Below are 22,982 nucleotides of genomic sequence, written 5' to 3' on the forward strand. Positions count from 1 at the left end.
CATCTACTCTTGGTTCAGTCACTGTTGTGGCATTTCTTCCCCTTCCCTCCCTCCCGCTCTCATGAATCCTTGCTAAGTTATAGATTATTATTTCCATATCTTACATTGTCCTTCGTCGCCCCTCACCCACTTTTCTGTTATTCATCCCGTCGGAGGGGGTTATAGGTTGATCCTTTTGATCAATTCCCCATTTCTCCCCCCACCCTCCTCTAATCCTCCTGGTAGCTCTACTCTGCTCATTGACCCTGAGGGGTTTATCTATCCTGGACTCCCTGTGCTTCGGTCTCTTATCTGTAGCAGTATGCATGTTCTGGTCTAATCTAATTTGTAAGGCAGAACTGAGGTCATGCTAGTTGGGGGAAGGAAGCACCAAAGAAAACTCTCTTACAAATGAGTGTCTCTGGATTTGTTTCTCTAGTCAACCCAGACTAACAGAGACCATGAGAGCAGAGGAGCCACAGTAAAGCCACGAGGAAGTGCCACTGGTGGGCTTCCCGGCCTGTGCTTGAGAGACTGAGGACCAGACAGGCATGGCTGAGAAGAGGCACTGCAGACAAAAACATTTGTATCGTTACCTTGTAAGCTTCCCTAATCACCCCCATGATCATGAGTCTTGCATGTGAGTTCCGTGTGACCGTTGCAACACATGCTCAGCCTATCAGAGAAGTGGAATGCCCTGGGAAGGATGCTTGGAGTGAGATTAGGGTAAAGCAGGTTGGTGGGTGGAGGACTGGCTGCCTGCTGCCTGTGGTCACGTAGTTTGGGTGAGGGCAGAGTTGCGTTGTTCTCCTCCTTTGTGTAGCCCGAGGAAGTCAGGCTTGGCCATTTCCACAAGTACATACTGTCAACACCATCCATTACTATTAGTGTTGATCTTAATCACCTAGCGGAGGTGGTGTTTGTTATGTTACTCCACGGTGAAGTGAATTCTTTTCTTTACTCTATGCAGAAAGCCACCACAGGGTTCATACTTTAGGCCTAGGGGAGCTTCCATGCTTCTCCTCAACATTGGAAATCTGCATGGATTACTTGGAATTCTAACAAATAAAATGTGGCAGACTGAAACTGAAAATAACAATCAAAAGGGGGAACCGATTATAGGGATCTACATATAACCTCCTCCCTGGGGGACGGACAATAGAAAAGTGGGTGAAGGGAGACATCGGACAGTGTAAGATATGACAAAATAATAATAATTTATAAATTATCAAGGGTTCGTGAGGCAGTGGGGAGTGGGGAGGGAAGGGAAAAATGAGGAGCTGATGCCAGGGACTTAAGTGGAAGGCAAATGTTTTGAGAATGATGAGGGCAACGAATGTACAAATGTGCTTTACACAATTGATGTCTGTATGGATTGTGATAAGAGTTGTGTTAGCCCCTAAAATGATTAAAAAAAGAATGCTTTGAATGAGAAGAATCCCCATAGGACTCTAAACAGGAGTGAATCTGTGGCAACTAAGCAACCTTTAATCTTGATTAAGTGAAGCACACAATTTGAAGGGCTTGAAGTTTCTCTCTGGCCTATATTCATTGAGCCATCAGGGATCAGGGTGTCCTTTCTGCTCCTTTCGGCCTCGGGGATGTCATTTGTCCCAGCGGAGGTCTAAGAGATCATTTTCTAAGAGAACCTGATGACTTAGCTTCCTGGTAGAGGGGATGAGCCACGATCGTGGCGGGATCCTCTGCCTGCCCACATGCCTCTCGGCTGCGCTTGAGAGAACTTTCTACGGTGGCAAGTAACGATAGAAAATGGATTCATCGAGGAAAAGGGTAAACAGGTGATATGATCAAAAACAGAAATGAGGGGCCCTATCATATATCAAAGCAGAAGGTAACCGGAAAGCTCTATGCTGGTTGGTCACGTGCAGTAGTTAGATCCTCAGATCATTGGAAAAGATGCTCTACAGTATGTGTCATCGGTCGTGAAAATATTGATTTCTATGCTCTGCTACAGTTATCAATTTAAGAAACAAAGGAAGATTAATTGCTAACATTAATTTAGTGATTGCCATGCCCCAAGCACTCCACTTGATCTCTTAAGTGAGTTTGTGGGTCTCATTAAGTGGCACAACTCTAGGAGATATCTTGTCATGGGTGAACTAAAATAGGAATCTTCTGCCTTTATTATACACACGGCACACATTTGGATACAACGAGTCTCCCCAGAGAGGGGGAATCCCATGGCCAATAAGAAAGAAGAGCAAACTCGCAGGCTAAACAGATGCTGGCCTCCCATGAAACAAAGTGATCTGTGTTGGGTTCTCCACCTAATCTTTTAGATCGATTACTTCACTTTGAATTTGCCATCTAGGCTGAATGTGTCACTGTTATGGGAAAGAATGTTCTGGTAGCTCTCAGGAATGAGTTCATTGGGTTATTGCTGATACTTAACAGCATGATGCAAATGGTCCATCTGAAGAGGTATTTTGTTTCCTTTGTTTATGTCTCTGAAAATTAGAGATGAACAGTCCCACAAAGGACTACATGAAATATACAGCTGTTCCTTTGCATGCTCGGTCAAGTTCCTCATGCATTCGCTTACTATGAAAACACTGCTCAGATTCTCCTATTTAGGTATATTAACCATGTGGGAACCTTCTTGTTCTTGTAATGCAGTGCACTTTGATAACAAGAGAAGTCTCTTAATTTCATGTGCTCGAGGGAGAAGCTGCTACCAAAGAAGAAAAGGCCGTGTAGCTCTTTGTATAAAGGACAGATTTGAGGAATGCAGGAGCAGCTGATATGTAGCTGATATTTCCATGAGGTGGAAATGTGGGAAGGAACACAGACGTGGAGCCCCAAGCCAGGAGCTGGAAACCTCATGGCAGTCCATTCTGCTGTGGAATACAAGGGATTGCCAGGAGTCAGAATCAGCCAATGACAATTCATTTGGTTTAAGGGAGCTTTCAGGCTGCCATATGAATTCAATCCCATACCCTATCCCCTTTCCTATGTCACGGGAATCCAAACTGTGAGTCTTTGTGGGAAATAAGACACCACCCACCTTTCTAAAAGTCAATAGGACCAAAATATTGGCACTTCCCGAGCCCTGGTGATATGCTTAGGCATTGGCCTGTGATCCGCATAGGTGGCAGTTTGAAACCACCAGCAGCTCTGATGGAGAAAGACGGGGTTACTATGCCTATAAACAGTCACAGTCTCAGACACCCACCAGGGTGTCACCACGAGTCAGCATTGACTCGATGGCAGTGAGTTTGGTTTGAGGCGGGATAGAATACAGGGGCAGGAGGTGTTTGAGCAGTGGTTTGAACTGTTGACTACAGAGTTCATAATGGTCTATATTCATAATTAATAATTTAATTCATAATTAAACATTCATTTCAAAATATCATTTTAGTTGACATTTTACTGTTTTATTTATTAGTCAACGACTTCACTATTTACCATGTAGTATGGAGTTCTGATGATGTCAAGTAAGTGCTGGACCGCTAACCCAAGGTTGATAGTTTAAATCCACCAGTTACGCCACAGAAGAAAATAGAGGCCATCTGCTCCCATAATAGTTACAGCCACAGCGATGCTGGAAGGGTAGAGGGAGGGTAGGTTGGAAAGAGGGAACCAATTACAAGGATTTACATGTGACCTCCTCCCTGGGGAACGGACAACAGAAAAGGAGGTGAAGGGAGATGTCGGACAGGGCAGGATATGACAAAATAGTACTTAATAAATTATTAAGGGTTCATAAGAGAATGGGGAGTGGGGAAGGAGGGGAAAATGACCACCTGATGCCAGGGACTTAAGTGGAGAGCAAATGTTTTGAGAATGATGAAGGCAATGAATGTACAAATGTGCTTTACACAATTGATGTATGTATGGATTGTGATAAGAATTGTATGAGCCCCTAATAAAATGATTGAAAAAAAGAGCCACATTGAACTAAATCCTTCAGATTTGGTATAAAATTCCAGATTAAAATTTTAAGACAAAAAAAATTTACAGCCACAGAAACGCTGCATAGGGTTGCTATGAGTTGGAAGTGCCTCAGTGACACTGGGTGTGGTTTTGGTGCTATTATCTTTTTTTGGTAATTGTCAGATATCTATCTATCTATCTATTTATCTATCTATTTATTTATTCATTTATTTATTTATTTATTTATTGTTTTCTTCTTTTAAAAAACATTTTATTAGGTAAGCCAAAAAGCCTCCAGCCCTTCAAAACCCTATGGGTCTGGGCCTACTTATCTTTATGATGCTCCACCTGTGTTGAATTTCCCTCTAAGCAACTCTCCTGGGTGGGATTCTGCCGAGTCCCTCTGGTCTGTGTCACTCTGCCGCCCTCTTCCCGGAAGTCCTGTGCTGTTATCTTATATATAATCATTTATCTATTTAAGAAATAGTTCTTGAACATACACCACATTTCTGATACTATTCTGGTCATAAGAAATACACTGCCGAATAAGATAGCAAGGGAGACAGAGAGGGAGAGAGAGAGAAAGAGAGAGAGAGAGAGAGAGAGAGAGAGAGAGAGAGAGAGAGAGAGAGAGAGAGAGAGAGAGAGATTGAGACAGAAAGAGAGATCACTGCCCTTAGGAGACATTCATTTTAATAAAAGGGAGAGAACGCTTAAGACAGTGTTAAGTGAGGTGATAAAGGATATGCGAAGGCTACTTTTTCCCTGTTCAGTGACTTTTAACTTAATCAATATTGTTTTCTAAAGTATCGAATTGTATATACTTAAACATTTTTATTGTGATTTGGGAAAAGTTTGAAAAGCATACTAATTTTCTATTCAACAACTTATACACATTTTGTTCCTTGACATTGATCAATTACCCCACAATGTCCCAGCACTTCCCACGTCCCTGTGTGTACACCTTCCTTTCAATATCGTTCCCATCTCTTCCTTCCTTCTGAGCTTTCTTCTCCCCAGGCAAACATTGCCCATTCAATGTTATATGGTTGCTTACTCTATGGATTGCATACTTCCTTGGTGTTATTGTTCACGTTAAAAGCCCATCTATTGTTTATATGAAAGTTGTGCCCCTAGGTGAGTTCTAATCTAAACTTGAAACGTGGCTAATGCCCATAGCATTGGGGCTTCACCACTCTGTATCTGATCAGTGTACTTAGTCTTCTCTATGATTTGAGTTCTATTTCACTCCCCCCACCCCTACTTGGTTCAAGACCTTCTAATGTGATCTCGTCCAGAGAAATTTGTAGTGATAGCCAGGCACCATCCATTTCTTCTGCTCTCAGGGTCATGGATGCTGGGGGTCTGAATGATATATTAGGCTTTTGGAGCAAATGTTTTTATATGTCTTTGATCTTCTTCACTCTTCTGTGTTAAAGAAAGAGAGAGGCCATTAGCTGCAACTTAGATGGCTTCTTACAAGTTTTTAAGACCCCAGTCAATACTCATCAAAGTAGGATATAGAACACTGAATTTGTGGACTATGTTACACCTATTGACATTGATATCCCCTGAGTCTATGATTCTGAGCCCCTGGTATGATCTTTAACCTCCAGGCTCAGTGACTCATCTCCTCCAGGTATTTAGTAATGGCTGAAAAGTTTTATAACTGTGCCCGGCCGTGTGCTGTACAGCCCATGTAAATACGCAAGTCAACATGTTCTCTGTCAAACCTGCATGTAATTATGGGTGTAATCCCACTTGAGAAAGGACATATTTAATTTTCACAACAAAGATCTGGATTAGAAAACCAAAAGCAGGAGTGCAAGTAGTTAGTGGTTATGTGTTGGGCTGTGGTCCACATAGTGGGCAGTTCAAAACCACTAGCAGCTCTGCTGGAAAAGACTGGGCCTCGACTCCTGTAAACTGTTGGCCGTGGTGCCCCAACAGACCGGACTGGAAAACACTCCTAAGGGCCAACAGACGATCCTTGAACGAACTACAAGATTTTCTTTCTTGATGGGTTTTGTTTTGTTCTTTGTCAGTGGTTTGTTGTTTTGTTGTCTGGTTGTATACTGTTGCTTTGTTTTCCTCTGTCTTGTTTTCGTGCACGTTATTGTCTCCACAGGTCTGTCTAAATAAGACAGGCTGGATGAGCTATCTGGAGGCAAAAAAACGGGACTGACAGTTCTGGGGGGGCTTGGGATAGGGGCAGGTGGGGTGGTGGTGGTAAGGAAGTAGTGTTAAGAAACACCGGGACAAGGGAACAACATGGGGCCCAAAATGATAGTGAGGGGGGAGTGGCAGGCCTGGTAGGGAATGATGAAGGGTAAGGTTACGTGAAGAAGAGGTTAGCTGTAACCCAGGTGGGGACGTAGCATGGTAGTGGGGCAGAGGGAAGTCAAGGGAGATGGAGGAAAAAGCTAGGAGTCAAAGGGCATTTATAGAGGTCTAGACAAAGACATGTATGTGCAAATATATATATGAGGATGGGGAAATAGATCTATGTGTCTATATTTATAGGTTTAGTATTAAGGTGGCAGAAGGACCTTGGGCTTCTACTCAAGCACTCCCTCAATGCACGAATACTTTCTTTTATTAAATTGGCACTCTACGATGCTCACCCTCCCGACACAACTGCTGAAGCCAAAGCGGGTGAACAAGTAAATATGGTGAAGAAAGCTGATGGTGCCCGTCTATCCAAAGAGATAGCATCTGGGGTCTTAAAGGCTCGAAGGTGAACAAGTGGCCATCTAGCTCAGAAGCAATAAAGTCCACATGGAAGGAGCCCACCAGCCTGTGTGATCACGAGGTGCCAAAGGGACCAGGTATAAGGCATAATGCAATATATATATACCATAGTGAACTAAAGGGGGAAGCGCAGAGTGGAGACCCAAAGCCCATTTGTCGGCCACTGGAGATCCACTCATAGAGGGGTTTAGGAGAGGAGATGGGTCAGTCAGGGTGCAATGTAGTACCGATGAAGAACACAGCTTTCCCCCAGATCCTAGATGCTTCCTCCCCCCAACTACCATGATCTGAATTCTACCTTGCAGGACTGGATGGGGCAGAGGTTGTGCACTGGTGCATGTGGGAGCTGGAGGCACGGGGAGTCCGGGGTTGATGATGCCTTCAGTACCAGGGGTGTGAGCGGCAATACTGGGAGAGTTGAGTGTGAGTGGATTGGAAAGGGGGAACTGATTATAAGGATCCACAAGTGGCCTGCTCCCTGGGAGACGGACGGCAGTGAAGGTGGCAGAGGGAGGACTCCAGATAAGGCAAGATATGACAAAATAACAATCTATACATTATCAAGGGCTCATGAGGAAGGGGGAGCGGGGAGGGAGGGAAAAAAAAGACGATCCGATGCAAAGGGATTAAGTGGAGAGCAAATGTTTTGAAAATGATTAGGGCAAAGAATGTATGGATGTGCTTTATATAATTGATGTATGTATATGCATGGATTGTGGCAAGAGTTGTTGGAGCCCCTAATAAAATGTAATAAAAAACACAAAAATACCCCCCAAAATCAAAGAGCCTGATCAGCATATCTGAAGGTGAAGGAGCTGAGGAAAAAGTTTAAGCTGGGACTGATCACAATAACTGACATCTCAACCCCTTCTAGAGGAACAGCCAACAGAAAAGTGGGTGAGGGAGACATCGGTCAGTGTAAGACATGAAAAAGTAATGATAATTCATAAACTATCAAGGGTTCATGAGGGAGGGAGAGGATGGGAGGGGAAAAAAGAGGAGCCAATACCAAGGGCTCAGCTAGAAAGAAAATTTTTTTGAAAATGATGAGGGTAAAAAATGTACAAATGTGCTTGACACAATGGATGTATGTATGGATTGTGATAAGAGCTCTATGACCCCCCAGTAAAATGAAAAACAGAGAAAAACTTTTAGCCGAGAGTAGCAATACTGAAAAATGTTATGGGCAAAAATATTGACTGATGCTGGAAGCATCAAAAGAAGATAGCAGGAATCCACAGAGTCACCGCACAGAAAGAAATGACTGCCAACGTATGCAAGAGGATCCGAATGATCGAGAACTGACAGTAGTGAGGAAAAAATCCAAGCTGCGTTGAAGGCATTAGCGAAAAAGAAGGATCTAGGAATTGATGGAATAGCAGTTGAAATGCTTTAACACGCTAATGCAACACTGAAAGCCATCTGTGTATACCATGAAATTTGGAAGACAGCCTCCTGGTCAACCAAATGGAATAGATCCATATTTGTTCCCCTTCCAATAAGGATGGCGCAGCGGAGTGCAGAAATCATTGAACAAGATCATTAATATCACATGCAAGTAAACTTTTGCCAAAGATAATTCAAAATTGTTTACACCAATGCATAGAGGGGGAGCTGCCAGAAATTCAACTGGATTCACAAGAAGTCATAACATGAGAGGATTTCACTGCTGATACTGCATGGCTTTTGGCTGAAAGCAGAGAACAGCAGAAAGATGTTTACTTGTGTTTTACTGGTCATGCCAAGGCATTTGAGGCATTTGAGTCTGATGACCAGGGAGAAAGAGGAAGAGGGCGGCAAAAGAATGCAAATTGCAGAACTGATGAAAGTGTTCATGGAACCTGTACATAAGACTGGAGACAGTCAGACACACCGCAAACAGAACACTGCATGCTTTGAAATCAGGAAAGGTGTGTGTCAGGGTTGTATCTTTTCATTATATTTTGTCTCTATGCTGCGTACATAATCCAAGACACTGGACTCTGTGAAGTAGAGCTCAGCATTAGAATGAAAGGGTTAGTAATGCAGACGACACGGCCTTGCTTGTTCAAAATGAAGAGGATTCGAAGTACTTACCGGTGAAGATAAAAGATTACAGAGTTCAGTATGAATTGCACATAATACAACATAATGAAAACAAAAATCCTTGTACTTAGCAGAGGGGCAAACTTCACACAGGTACTAGGAGTCAGTCTCTGGCCACACAAAGAATTCACACCAGGAGGAATGACTTTATTTCTAAGGCAGCTTCCTTGTCCTTGAAAAGAATCTACTTGCATCCAAATCCTCACCTCCACCTGCAACTTCAACCCTGCTTGAACAGGACCTCGGAATACACTCGCCAGATGCAGCAACTGAAAATACAGGACCCCTACATTTAAATTTCATATATACAACAAGTAATTTTTAGTAAAGTATATGCCAGATGGTTTTTTATCCAGAAAAAACGGTGCCAAAACCCTTGGGCCAAATATTTTATAAGGCATTGTTAAATATTATCCACATTTTTTAAACACCTGGAGACTCTGAAAGCAGAGGCCTTAACTTCCAGAACTGATGATCACCTACTGCAGCGAGAAAGCACGAAGCCACATAAGGTGGAGCCAACTCAAGACTATCATGTCCTCTTCCTCTGGGTATCCTGTCTTGTTCATGCACCGATCCTTTCAGAATGGGATTCCATGCATCTAACTTTGATATCCAATACCTTATTTGGACTTTCTGCCAAAGTTTGTCTCACCTAAACCAAACCGAACCAAACCGAACCGAACCAAACCAAACCAAACCAAACCAAACCAAACCAAACCAAACCAAACCAAACCAAACCAAACCAAACCAAACCAAACCAAACCAAACCAAACCAAAACAAACAAACTCACTACCCCCCAGTGACTTCTAACTCACAGTGGCTCAATATGGGGTTTCCAAGACTGTCAAGCTTTATAAGAGCACACAACTTCATCTTGCTCCTGCTGAGCAGGTGGTAGGTTTGCACTACTAACTTTTGATAGTGCCTAATCCACAGCACCATCAGAGCTAGGCTGGTCTTAGTAAACCGAGGGACAGTGAGCTTGTGTCCTCTTCAAATCTTTTCTGGAAGCTAGGAATAGTAAAATCCATACCTTGTCATCCCTGGGCCATCTCACCCCAACCTATTCCCGACTCTCAATCCAGTTCCCTGACCTGAAACTGGTGAGAAAGGACTCTCAATTGTACTATACAGCCGTGAAAAGTCGAACCGAGGGCAATTTGGCAGCATGTTTCAAAATCTCTAAGGTCAGAATGCTTTTTGACTCAGGAATTTTATTTGTAGAAGTTTGTGCTAAGAAAAAGCCCAAGAGATGTTTTTAAAGATTTAAGTGTAATAATATCCAGTTCAGGAGAGTATATAACAAAAAATGAAAAAAAATCCACGAATAGGAGATTGCTTGATATCATAGTATATACATACAATAAAATACTACATGGATGATAACATCATATTTCAGAAATCTGCTGTAAGATAGAATGTTATATATCATTTATTAAAGTGGAAAGTAATTATTACAGAGCAGTTTGACAATATAATCCCATTAAAATACTCATATTTATCTATATACACATAGAAAAAACATCCCAAGGGTATTAAAATACCACAATGTGAAGCATTCTTTTCTATTTTGTATGCAAAACTCTTTGCAATTTGTATGTACAACGTTTGTAAACAGCGAAAGGAAAGCAATGCTGTTTCCAAGGCTTTTACTTACTGTGTCTCGAGTTATTTCCCTGTTTGTGATGCTGCCCCAAGTGGTTTATGGTGGAAGAAGAGCTCACAAACTAGCAAAAACTTGTTTCCCCCAAAAGTAAAAAGGGTGTTAAATCTTTCTGACCAACAAAGGGGGACTCCAAGGAAATGGTGCACATGTGCAAGAAACAAGAGGATTCTACAGGAATTCTAGGGGCAAGATCAAAGTCGAGAAAAAGAGTTGGACGGTGTAGGTCTACTGAAGCTGAGAACAACACCTAGGGCCATAGAGGAAATGGAGAGCAATGTAGCCAGGGAGAAATAATACCAATACCTTCGCAAGCCCAGGGTGGGATTTGTAAGTCAAGAGCAGAACAACTGTGTGGATACTCCCTCCATGGAATCTTCTCTGAACATCAACCAGATGTAAATAAGATTGACCTTGTCCTCAGACAGAGTGCAAGGGAAGGGACATTAACCCCACCCACCTGGTAAACCCAGGGAAGGCAGTTTCCCTTGAGGGCTTGTCTTCAGTGTGTCTTTGATGGAGATCACCATATGGGGTCTAACAGACTTGGGTCATGACCAGACTGCCTTAGGGGGTCTCCTGGACCAGTCTTGTAAGCCCTTCTGTCTCCCACAATATACGTATCTCAATCATGGTCCCAATCCTGTTCCAGAAACCCAACCTATAACTATGATGTTTTTAATTGCCACGCTTGTGTGCCAGTTCTCCTTGACCTCCCATATCCTTTCGGAAGTTCTGTATATCAGCAAAAACTTGGGCATCATTATGACCCCCTACCAATGGTCTCCATCCCTGGATAATATTTTTGTCTTAATCTTCCCCTTGTCCTGCTTAAGATTATAACAAATGTTCTCTTAAAAAGAAAACTAAAGTCTATTAACCCTGCCCCACCTCTCCAAACACACCAGAAAGAGCAGAGCATCTGGACAAGTGCCTCCAAACCCAAAGCAGCACCGGCTGAATTTGATGGCAGAGAAATTGCCCCCTGCCCGCACACTTTCCCTGCTGTCTGATGGCTAAGCGAGAACTTGCACCTGGAGTACAGCTCTGGTTGCACCCATGATGTCTCAGAGAGAAAAGCTTGTAATCAGCAGGTTCCTTGAGAAGCAACGTCACTGGGACTCATAACCCTGGGAAAGTGTGTTGAGCCTCAGGGAAAACAAAAACAAAACAGTAATTGCTCAATCATCACACAAGACCATCACATCCACCTTCCCATCGCAGTTACTTCTCAAGTGTATACCTCTCGGCTCTATCCCCAGACACAGTTGTTGAAGGCCATTAAGACTCAGCCTTGAAATGGCTGAGAAGTCTCACTGCCTATGTGTTTGCTGATTTCTTCTGTCACTTTACGCTTTGAACAGACTGTCAAGGACAAGAAAGCAAGCAAGGTACAGGAAAAACAGGAGGTTAAATTTTCTCAAGGATGTCTGGCTTGGCAGAAGACAGAGTTGCTATGTGTCTCAAATGTGCTTGCTTAACCATTAGATAATTAACCCCGGGTTTTTTCTGCATGGATATAAGGAGTGTGTGGAATAAACTTGCCTGCTTCAGTCCATCAGACTGTTGACCTCCCAATACTTTCTGTTTCTCTTTTTCCCCTTCATCCTCACTCCCCCTTTCAGGACTGTTCGACATCAAGTCAGGTCAAGGTTATAACAACGGGCTCTAGAGGAAGAGTTCTCAGTTGCAGGTTGGTGCTTTGGACCCTTAAGTAAGCAATGTAGGGAACCTCATGTTCAGACAGGAGGAGCAGGTCAAATTTGAGGACCACAGTTTCAGCACTTCCCACTGCCAGCATGTCCAAGAAACCGCTTCTCTCCAGAATTCAAGGGGATCACGAACTCCCCAGATGTCTCTTCACCAGCCGCCTCATGGCCCCTGTCACCTCCTTATTCCTCAGAGTGTAGACGAAAGGGTTGAACATGGGGGTGACCACTGTGTAGAAGAAGGAAAGTACCTGATCTGTGTCCTGTGCTTCATTGGCCGAAGGCCTCATATAGGCAACAGAGCCGGTCCCAAAGAAAAGTATGACCACAAACAGGTGGGAGGAACAGGTAGAGAAGATCTTTTGACGTCCTTGGGATGTTGCGACCCCAAGGATGGTAGTAAGAATGCAGGCATAGGAGGCCATGATCAATAAAAAAGGGATCACAATAAAGGCAATGGTGAGAGCAAGATTCTCCACTTCACCCCAGAAGGTGCTTGTACTCGCCAGTCTTAGCACAGGTAGAATGTCACACATGAAGTGGTGGATCATGTTGTCCCCTTGGAAGGTGAGAGTGAAGATGCAGATGGAATGAGCAGTGCCAGTGATGATGCCCATGAGGTAAGAGGCCCCCACCATACTCCAACAGGCTTCCCGGTGCATCAGAGTGGTATAATGCAGGGGCCGACAGATGGCAGCATAGCGGTCATAGGCCATGGCCGTGAGCAAACAGCATTCAGTGATGCCAAAGAGGGCAAAGAAATATAGCTGAGTGAAGCAGCTGGCTGTTGGGATGGTCGGGTGGGAGGCAAGGAGATCCCCCAGCATCCGAGGCACGATGGTTGTAGTATAGAAGATCTCCACGATGGAGAAGTGACGAAGGAAGAAGTACATGGGCAAGTGCAGGGCGGGATCCACCAGCGTGAGCAGGATGATCAGAGCATTTCCCAGCAAGGTAACCAGGTAGATGCAGAGCACCCCACAAAAGAGGGGGGCCTGGAGGTAGCCAAAACGTGAGAATCCCAGCAACACAAACGCAGTCACTGCTGTGCCATTACCATCCCCCATGTCCCCAAAGCCAGACTGGAGGAAGGGGACTAGGAGAGCTCATGTACCACCAAGAGCCATCAGGCGAAGTCAAAGGCAGCTACAGCAAGAAGAGATGAGGAAGACTCCGCGAGGGTCTGCCAGCGCTCAGGCTGAGGGGCTGCCAGTCACTCTCTCCCAGAAAACCCTTCGCAATGGAAAGAGGCTCAACAGGAGGTGGGCAGCTTGGTGAGGAATGGCCTTTTCTCGAGGCTGGAAACTTGATGGACAAGGGGGAGTTTATTCTCCTCACACTGAGTTTTCATGGGACAACAGAGCTGGGACTAGTAGGAGAGCTCCTTCAGAGAAAGTGAGCGAGAATATGGACACAAAGACAGCTGAGCAAACGGAATAAGTACAGCTGACAGAGGACACGGGGAGTGGGAAAATGTCACCACAAGGCAGAGCGAGGGAGGAGTGAGGACACGAGCAAGCGAGAGACACAAAGAGCTGCAGGATCAGAGACTACCGAGAGAAGGCAGGTGAAATGTTTTACCTACAAATTGCCTCCCCACGGCCCTCACAACAGCTCAGTCCCCCCAAGAGCCCTATTCCCAGCACCATAGGGGTGCAGGGGACTGAGACAAGAGAAGGGAAAGGAAGAAAGCTTTGCCTAAGAGACCAGGGAGAAGTAAACAGCTTCTCCCTGACCGTTCATGGTGCCCAAGCCTCTCTGACTTCCCTGGCCCAACCCGGATAATCAAGGAGAGGCCAAATGCCAAGGAACTAGGGTCCCTCAGCAAGGGACGCAAAAACCATATGCTCTGATCCCTGGCCAGTTTCCATCAGCTTCTCTGCTCAGCCCACTGTCCCCAAAGCTACCTTTTACCTAAGCATAGTTCCAAAAATTAGTTCCTTGTTTCCTTTTTAACAACACCTAAAAGGCATAGAAGGCCTATAAAAAAAAAGATGTTTTAGGTGAATGTCTATTAGGTTTTCAATCGATTATTTCTACACAAATTGTTCAGTGACCTTAGCATCATTTTTTTTTTTTTTTTACAATGTGCCTACATTCTCATGATTTCCTTCCTGGCTGTCCTATTTCTAGTCATCTAGATCCCCCCTCCCCCCTTACCTTCCTTCAGCTTTTGCTTGGCGGTAACTGCTGACCATTTAGTCTCATCCAGATGGTCACTTAAAGGAAGTTCTTGTAAAGAATTCTTTCATTATTAAACAGTTCTCAAAGGAAAAAATTGATTGAGGTAGCCACAATTTGTATTCTGAGAGGGTTTTCCAGCAGCCCCTGAGGATTCAACCCATTCCCAGTTTCTGAATGAGGCTTCAATGCTTTATTTATTTATTTTTAAAAGGGTACAAAATTCAACGCTTACTTATTGTGCAAAATAAGTGAGTTTCTAAATCTGTCTTCCAAGAATACAACAACAGGCACTGATCAGATAAGTATAATTATATTTTATCAGAATATTTACATGTCTCCATATAAGGAAATTGAATAATTCATCAAGGAAATAAATAAATCAAGGAATATTTATTTTGATATATTTTATTTTCCATCTTTCTTCAGTCTGACTTTCTTTCTTTAAAAAAATCATTTTATTGGATGCTCATACAACTGTTATCACAATTCATAGATCCATCCATTGTGTCAAGCACATTTGTACATTTGTTGCCATCATCATTCTCAAAACATTTGCTTTCTACTTGAGCCCTTGATACCAGCTCCTCATTTCCCCCCTCCCTCTCCCTTCCCCCTTCCTTATCAACCCTTGATAATTTATAAATTATTATTATTCTATCATATCTTACACTGCCCACAGTCCCTCAAAACCCTGTGGGTCTGTGCCTACTTGTCTTTATGATGCTCCTCCTTCGTTCCAACTGTGTTGAATTTCCGTGTAGCCAACTCTCCTTTGCTGAATTCTGCGGAGTCCCTCTGGTATGTGTTACTCCGTAGCCATCTTGCTGGAAGTCCCCCATCTGCTGCCTTAATACTACACCTATACATATATGCACATAGATGTGTTTCCGCACACTCTTATATAAATATGTTTACATATGTAATTCCAGTCCATAGCAAGAATAAGGGATGAAATAAGCGACATTACAACAGACCCTAATGAAATCAAAAGGATGATTACACAGTACTAGGAAGGATTGTATTCCAATGTATTCAACAACTTGGAAGACATGACACATTCTTGGAAAAACAATCCCTCCCTAGACTATCCTTGATGGACGTCAAGAATCTCAACAGACCCTTAGCAAAAAAGAAATAGACAAAGCTTTCAAGGGATTACAACAAAACCCCCCCTGGACTAGTTGGCTACACTGGAGGATTGTATCAAGCATTTAGGGAAGAACCAACACTGATCCTACACAAACTCTTCCAGTACATAGAAAAAGACGGCTGTGTTAGATAGGGTTCTCCAGAGAGACAAAACCAGATTGCTAGTAATTTTATACATATATTTATAAAGATAGATAGATATATAATGCAAGAAATGAACTGTTAAATTATATACAGATAGATAGATAATACAAGAAATGAGCAGTTAAATTACAAGGCAGTACAAATGGCTCAGTGCAACTCACTCCCGTGAGAGAGTTGTGAGACACTGCCAGTCCTTTAAGTCTTGAGGGCCACCAGTTCATCCTCTGTAGAGAGACCTAGGCTATATATATCCAGGCAGCAAACAGCAAGGCAGGTCACCAACCATTAGCCAGGTCACCAGCAGTCAGTCCCCAGCTCCTGAGATGTACATTCCAATTCTGTGGTCTTAAAGGTATCTCAACTTACAGCAACACAGTCCACAGGCTAGGCATCTCCCAGGTAGTGTACTCTGTAAATCATGGTACAGAACAAGCATGGCAGCCGCACACTGGTCTGATGATTAAAGAACGAGAGACAAGAAAGGCGAGGCACACCAAGCCATTTATCTCTCTGCCCTTCAATTAATCCCACATGTGTTTATTGGTCAGGCTGGCACAATAAACTAACTATCTCAATGACAAACTCCCAAACTCCTTCTATGAAGCTAGTATAACTCTGATACCAAAACCAGGCAAGGATCCCCAAAGAATTGAGAACTACAGATCAATCTTCCTAATGAACATCAATGCAAAAATCCTTAACAAAATACTAGCCAACAGAATACAAAAGTATATAAAACAAATAATTCACTATGACCAAGTGGGATTCATACCAGGGATGCAGGGATTGGTTCAACATATGAAAGACCATTAGTATTATTCGTCACATTGACATGAAAAAGTATAAGAACCACATGATAATATAGATAGATGCAGAAAAAGCATTCAACAACATCCAACACCAATTCCTGTTTAAGACACTTGAGAAGACAGAAATGTAAGGAAAATTCCTCAGGACAATACAAGCTACATATGAAAAACCAACAGCCAACGTGGTAGTCAATGGAAAAAAGACTAACACAATCCCACTGAAAAAGGGGACCAGACAAGGATGATCCTTGTCCCCACTCTTATTTAATATCGTGCTGTAGGTTTTAGCTAATAGCATAAGGCAAAGAAAAGACATCAAAGGTATTTATCTGGGGAGGGAAGAGGTGAAGCTATCATTATTTGAACATGATATGATTTTATATATGATAAATCCTGAAAACTCCACAAGGGGAGTGCTGGAAACACTAAAGGAGTTTGTCAGAGTGGCAGGATACAGGATCAACAAACAGAAGTCCATCAGACTGCTACATGCATTGGATAAGAGCACAGAAGAAGAGATAAAAAAGGTTGTATGCTTCACGATAGCCTAATGCAAGTTGAAATATCTAGGGATACACCTGACTAAAAGAACAAAAGATCTACATGAGGGAAACTACAGAACACTATTACAAGAAACCAAGAGAAATGGAAGAATAACTCTTGCTCATGGAAGACTAGAACAAATGGAAGAATATCCCATGCTCGTGGATTGGAAGACTCAATATAGTCTAATGTCAGTTCTTCCTATGGGACTATATAAATTTAATGCAATCCTGATACAATTACCCTCATCTTTATTCAAAGAAATGGAAAAACTGATTAACAACTTCATATGGAGAGGGAAGAAGCCCAGAGGAGCAGAGAACTCCTCGACTTTAGCACATACTATACAGCCACAGTTGTCAAAACCACATGGCATTGATACAATGACAGATACTCAGGCAGTTTACCTCTTTAACAAGTGGTGCTGGAAAAAATGGATATTTACCTGCAGAAAAATAAAGGAAAATTCTGATCTCACTCCATGCACAAGAATATACTCAAGGTGGATCACAGACCTTGAAGTTAAACCCCAAACTATTAGGGCCATCAATGAGGGAATTGGGACCAACTTGAGAACTTTGTCACAGGGAATACCTAGGCTATCAGAAATAGGGAAGGACACACACACAGAGTGTGTCAAATGGAACATACTGAAGATAAAACACATGTGTATATTAAAAGAATCCACCAAGTGGGTAATAAAGGAGTCCATCAACTGGGAAAACATCTTTAGCACATCAGACAAAGGCCTAATTACTAAAATCTACAATACTCTGCTAGCTTCCAAAAAGAAAAAAAAACCTAATTGCCCACTGAGGAGGTGGGCAAAGGACCTGAACAGAAGTTTCACAGGGGCAGAAATCAGAATGGCCAACAAACATATGAGGAAATGTTTCTGATCTTTAGCCATAAGAGAAATGCAAATTAAAACAATAGTGAGGTACAACCTAACACCCTCAAAGGTAGCCCAATTCAAAAAATCAGAAAGTAGGAAGTGTTGTTGGGGTTGTAGGGAGATATGAACTCTCATCCACTGCTGGTGGACCTGTAAGTATGTACAGCCACTATGGAAATTGATCTGGCGATCTCTAAAACAGATGGAAATAGAGTTACCATATGACCCAGCAATCCCCCTACTGGACATATACCAAGAAGAGGCAAGAAACAAACCAAGGCCAGACATCTGTGCTCCAATGTTCATTGAGGCACAGTTCACAATTGCAAGGAGTTGGAAACAACCCACATTTCCATAAACCGATGAGTGGATTGAAAAAACTGTGGTATATACATACAATGGAGTACTACACATCACTCAAAAGCAGTGATGAACGTATGAGGCACATAGCGGCATGGGAAGAACTGGAGGAAATCATGCTAAGCAAAGTAAGCCAAGCACAAAAGGACAAGTACAACATGAGTCCTCTGATGTAAGCTTAAAAAAATGCAAAAAGGGCGGCTGCGTCGGGCTGCAGGAGAAGATGGCGGTCTCCACAGACAAATGATGAAAACACAATCTATAGCTTGAAAGTAGAATGTGGACCTGAATATCCAGAAGCACCTCCATCAGTTACATTTGTAACAAAAATTAATATGCATGGAATAAATAATTCCAGTGGAATGGTGGATGCACGCTGTATTCCAGTATTAGCAAAATGGCAAAATTCCTATAGTATTAAAGTTGTACTTCAAGAGCTAAGACGACTAAAGATGTCCAAAGAAAATATGAAACTTCCACAGCCACCAGAAGGACAAACATACAACAATTGATTTTAGTAGATCTCAAACTTGTCTTAAATCAACAACCTTCTATTTATGTTAATGTCTTGATTAAGTATCACAATGCAAAATACCCACACATTAAGTGAAAGAATTCCAGCTGGTAAACATGACCTGGACATTTGTAAGAATATACCTAATATATGTACACCCATTATGTTTTCAAGCCACACGAGGAAAAATGCAGCACTTCTACCTTATCAAAGTACTGTCACGTAAGCATAAACCTGGAGTACTGAAACAATTCAGGTGTACCGATGAAAGCTTGCTGGAGAAGTGTCCTGTTTCTATGCAAGGATATACTCGTGTTTGTGAAAACCAGTCTCCAGGAGGAAACCATCAAGGGCATGCTTTTTCCACCTTGCTTTATGAAAGAGCTGCAGTAAAAATTGTTTAAAGTAGTGGGTACAATGAGTATTGTGCAGTTGTGTTAAATTTTGAAGCGGTGTGGGTGCTGACTACTATTAGTTTCAAAAATATGTTCAGGATTGTTTTGATATCTGTATTTATAAATTTTAAAAGTGGGGCGCGTAGACCTTTTGTTAAGAGTCGTTTCTGTATATTACATGTACCATGTGGTAAATATTTGTTTACAGTCTTCGTTTAACTATGCATTTAAGTGAAACCAACACAAAAAGAAAACGGTGTATGGATATGTGGTTTTGAGATGAAAGTCTTAAAAAATGTAAATAAAATGTGGAAAGTGTCTCAGAAAAAAAATGCAAACGGTGTATAGGGAAAAAGCTACTGTATACAAACATTCCTGAGCTTAGGCCCAGGTAGTATGGCAGGGACGAGACCAAATACAAGGATACATATGGTAGCAACTAAAAAGGAAGTGGGGAAAGGAAAAAGAAGAAATAGGTTGCAGGGTCACAGGGCACTAACCCACCCAAGGGGAGGGTATTGTTGATATCTCCACAGGGAAAGAGGGACCAGACTTCAACCCAGTGCTCCAGGATGTGAATGCCACATGCTGGCGTGGAGTAGGGAATCAGTGGAGAGGCCTGAGAGGCCGGCCCCAAACCCAACTACTACTTGGACACCTGCCCCTTCACCCAGAAGAATTTATTTCAAAGGACGGCATTGAATGTGCAGCTCAGGGAGAGGGACATATCTGATTGGAGTACATGGGAGCAGATTAAGGGGGAGGAGAGAGTGGAGCACAAGGCCCACCAGGCCTTGAGGATGATGTTCCCAATTAGAGCAGCCAGTCCACAGAGAGGGTCACATGGCCGGCCCCACTAGGAGACATGATGCCCCTCATTGACCCATAGCTCTACAGGGGACAACACCGGAAATACAGTGTGGGTATTGTGCCCAATCTGATCCTGGGACACTGAGGCAAAACACTAAGGGAGTGCAACAGAACAGCAAGTGAACAGAGCGGCGAGGTCCCTAGAGAATGCCGAAATTGGACTTTGGGGCCAGGGTGTGGTGCCCCAACAGACTGGACCACAAAACCCTCTTAAAGGCCAACAAACAGTCCATGAACTAACTACAAGCTCTCACGCCCCTTTTTTGGTCATTGGTTTGTTGCTTTTTTGTTGTGTATTGTTGCTTGGTTTTTCTCTGTCATGTTTCTGTGCATGTTATTATCTCTGCAGGTCTGTCTAAATAAGATAGGCTGGATGAACAGTCTGGAGGAGAAAACAACGGGACCAACAGTTCCGGGGGGACATGGGAGAGGAGGAGGTAGGGGGAAAGATAGTGGTGTTAACAAACCCAGGGACAAGGGAACAACAAGTGATCCCAAATGGTGGTGAGGAGGGTGTAGGAGGCCTAGTAAGGCATGATCAAGGGCAATGTAACCAAGAGGAATTACTGAAATCCAAATGAAGACCGAACATGTTAATGGGACGAGAGGAAAGTCAAAGGAAATAGAGTAAAGAGCTAGGAGGCAAAGGGCATTTATAGAGGTCTAAATAAAGGAATGTACATATGCAAATATATTTATATATGAGGATGGGTAAATAGATCTATGTGCATATATTTATAGGTTTAGTATTAAGGTAGCAGATGGCCAATGGGCCTTCACTCATTTACTCCCTCACTGCAAGAATGCCTTCTATTAAATTGGCATTGTATGATGCTCACCTTCCTGACACAACCGCTGACGACAAAGCAGGTAAATAAGTAAATGTGAAGAAAGCTGATTTTTCCAGGCTATCAAAAGATATAGCCTCTGGAGTCTTAAAAGCTTGAAGGTAAACAAGTGGCCATCTAGTTCAGAAGCAACAAAGACCACATGGAAGAAGCACACCAGCCTGTGTGATCACAAGGTGCTGAAGGGATCCATTATCAGGCATCAAAGAACAAAAAATCATAATATTGTGTGCTCACCTCCCTGATATGTTCACTGAAGACAAATGGGTGCATAAGCAAATGTGACGAAGAAAGCTGATGGTGTCCGTCTATCAAAAGATATAGCATCTGGGGTCTTAAAGGCTTGCAGGTAAACGAGCGGCCATCTAGCTCAGAAGCAACAAAGCCCACATTGAACAAGCACACCAGCCTGTGTGATCGTGAGATATTGAAGGGATCAGGTATCAGGTATTATCAGAACAAAAAATCATATCATAGTGAATGAGTGGGGGAGTGCAGAGTGGAGACCCAATGCCCATTTGTAGGTCACTGGACATCTCCTTTCAGGAGGGTCTCTGGGAGGAGACTAGCCAGTCAGGGTGTGTAGTAGCAATGATGAAACATACAACTTTCTTTTAGTTCTTTTTTTCCCCCTTTTTTTTACATTTTATTAGGGGCTCATACAACTCTTATCACAATCCATACATATACATACATCAATTGTATAAAGCACATCCATACATTCCCTGCCCCAATCATTCTCAAGGCATTTGCTCTCCACTTAAGCCCCTTGCATCAGGTCCTCTTTTTTTCCCCCTGCCTCCCCTTTCCCCCCTCCCTCATGCGCCCTTGGTAATTTATACATCGTTATTTTCTCATATCTTGCCCTATCCGGAGTCTCCCTTCCCCCCCTTCTCTGCTGTCCCTCTCCCAGGGAAGAGGTCACATGTGGATCCTTGTAATCAGTTCCCCCTTTCCAACCCACTCACCCTCCACTCTCCCAGCATCGTCCCTCACACCCTTGGTCCTGAAGGTATCATCCACCCTGGATTCCCTGTACCTCCAGCCCTCATATGTACCAGTGTACAACCTCTGCCCTATCCAGCCCTGCAAGGTAGAATTCGGATCATGGTAGTTGGGGGGAGGAAGCATCCAGGATCTGGGGGAAAGCTGTGTTCTTCATCGGTACTACCTCGCACCCTAATTAACCCATCTCCTCTCCTAAGCCCCTCTATGAGGGGATCTCCATTGGCCGACACTTGGGCCTTGGGTCTCCACTCTGCACTTCCTCCTTCATTTAATATGGTATATATATACATATATACATATACACACATATACACATACATACACACACTTATATCTTTTTTTTTTTTTTTTGCATGATGCCTTATACCTGGTCCCTTGGCACCTCGTGATCACACTGGCTGATGTGCTTCTTCCATGTGGGCTTTTTTGCTTCTGAGCTAGATGACCGCTTGTTCACCTTCAAGCCTTTAAGACCCCAGACACTTTCTCTTTTGATAGCCGGGTACCATCAGCTTTCTTCACCACATTTGCTTATGCACCCATTTGTCTTCAGCGATCCTATCATGGAGGTGTGCAGTCAATGATATGATTTTTTGTTCTTTGATGCCTGGTAACTGATCACAGGCTGGTGTGTTCTTCCATGTGGACTTTGTTGTCTCTGAGCTAGATGGCCGCTTGTTTATCTTCAAGCCTTTAAGACCCCAGTCACTATCTCTTTTGATAGCCGGGCACCATCAGCTTTCTTCACCACATTTACTTGTTCACCCACTTTGGCTCCAGCCGTTGTGTCGGGAGAGTGAGCATCATAGAGTTCCAATTTAATAAAAGAAGGTATTCATGCATTGAGGGAGTGTTTGAGTAGAGGCCCAAGGTCCTTCCACCACCTTAATACTTAACCTATAAATATAGACACATAGATCTATTTCCCCATCCTCCTATATATATTTGCATGTACATGTCTTTGTCTAGACCTCCATAAGTGCCCTTTGACTCCTAGCTCTTTCCTCCATCTCCCTTGACTTTCCTCCTGCCCTACTACCAGGCTTCGTCGCCACCTGGGCTAGAGTATACCTCTTCTCTAAGCAACCTTACCCTTGATCATTTCCCACCAGGCCTGCCACTCCCCCCTCTATACCATTTGGGGTCCCATGTTTTCCCTTTGTCCCTGTGTTTGTTAG

The 22,982-nt window shown here is 43.1% G+C and overlaps 2 protein-coding genes across 2 annotated transcripts; one reads left to right on the plus strand and one right to left on the minus strand.

Annotated features, from left to right (window-relative positions):
• Positions 1 to 12,213: 12,213 nt before the first annotated feature.
• On the minus strand, positions 12,214 to 13,152 carry LOC142451449 (olfactory receptor 10P22-like). The gene has a single exon (XM_075553242.1). It carries the CDS (start codon positions 13,150 to 13,152, stop codon positions 12,214 to 12,216), a length of 939 nt encoding a protein of 312 aa, XP_075409357.1.
• A 2,828-nt stretch (positions 13,153 to 15,980) lies between these two features.
• Positions 15,981 to 18,832, plus strand: LOC142451450 (ubiquitin-conjugating enzyme E2 variant 2-like). The gene is made up of 2 exons (XM_075553243.1): positions 15,981 to 16,013; positions 18,409 to 18,832. Exons 1-2 carry the CDS (start codon positions 15,981 to 15,983, stop codon positions 18,679 to 18,681), a joined length of 306 nt encoding a protein of 101 aa, XP_075409358.1. The 3' UTR covers positions 18,682 to 18,832.
• Positions 18,833 to 22,982: the final 4,150 nt, after the last annotated feature.

This window comes from Tenrec ecaudatus, chromosome 6, assembly GCF_050624435.1.
Source record: "Tenrec ecaudatus isolate mTenEca1 chromosome 6, mTenEca1.hap1, whole genome shotgun sequence".
Classification (NCBI taxonomy): domain Eukaryota; kingdom Metazoa; phylum Chordata; class Mammalia; order Afrosoricida; family Tenrecidae; genus Tenrec; species Tenrec ecaudatus.

What these genes read in the sequence shown, in the direction of transcription:
- LOC142451450 (XM_075553243.1), top strand. Translation starts at nt 15,981, where the DNA reads ATGGTACAGAACAAGCATGGCAGCCGCACACTG. An exon ending in AGCATGGCAGCCGCACACTG is followed by an intron (nt 16,014 to 18,408) that starts GTCTGATGATTA and finishes CGGTCTCCACAG; the next exon opens with ACAAATGATGAAAACACAAT.
- LOC142451449 (XM_075553242.1), bottom strand. Translation starts at nt 13,152, where the DNA reads ATGGGGGATGGTAATGGCACAGCAGTGACTGCGTTTGTGTTGCTGGGA.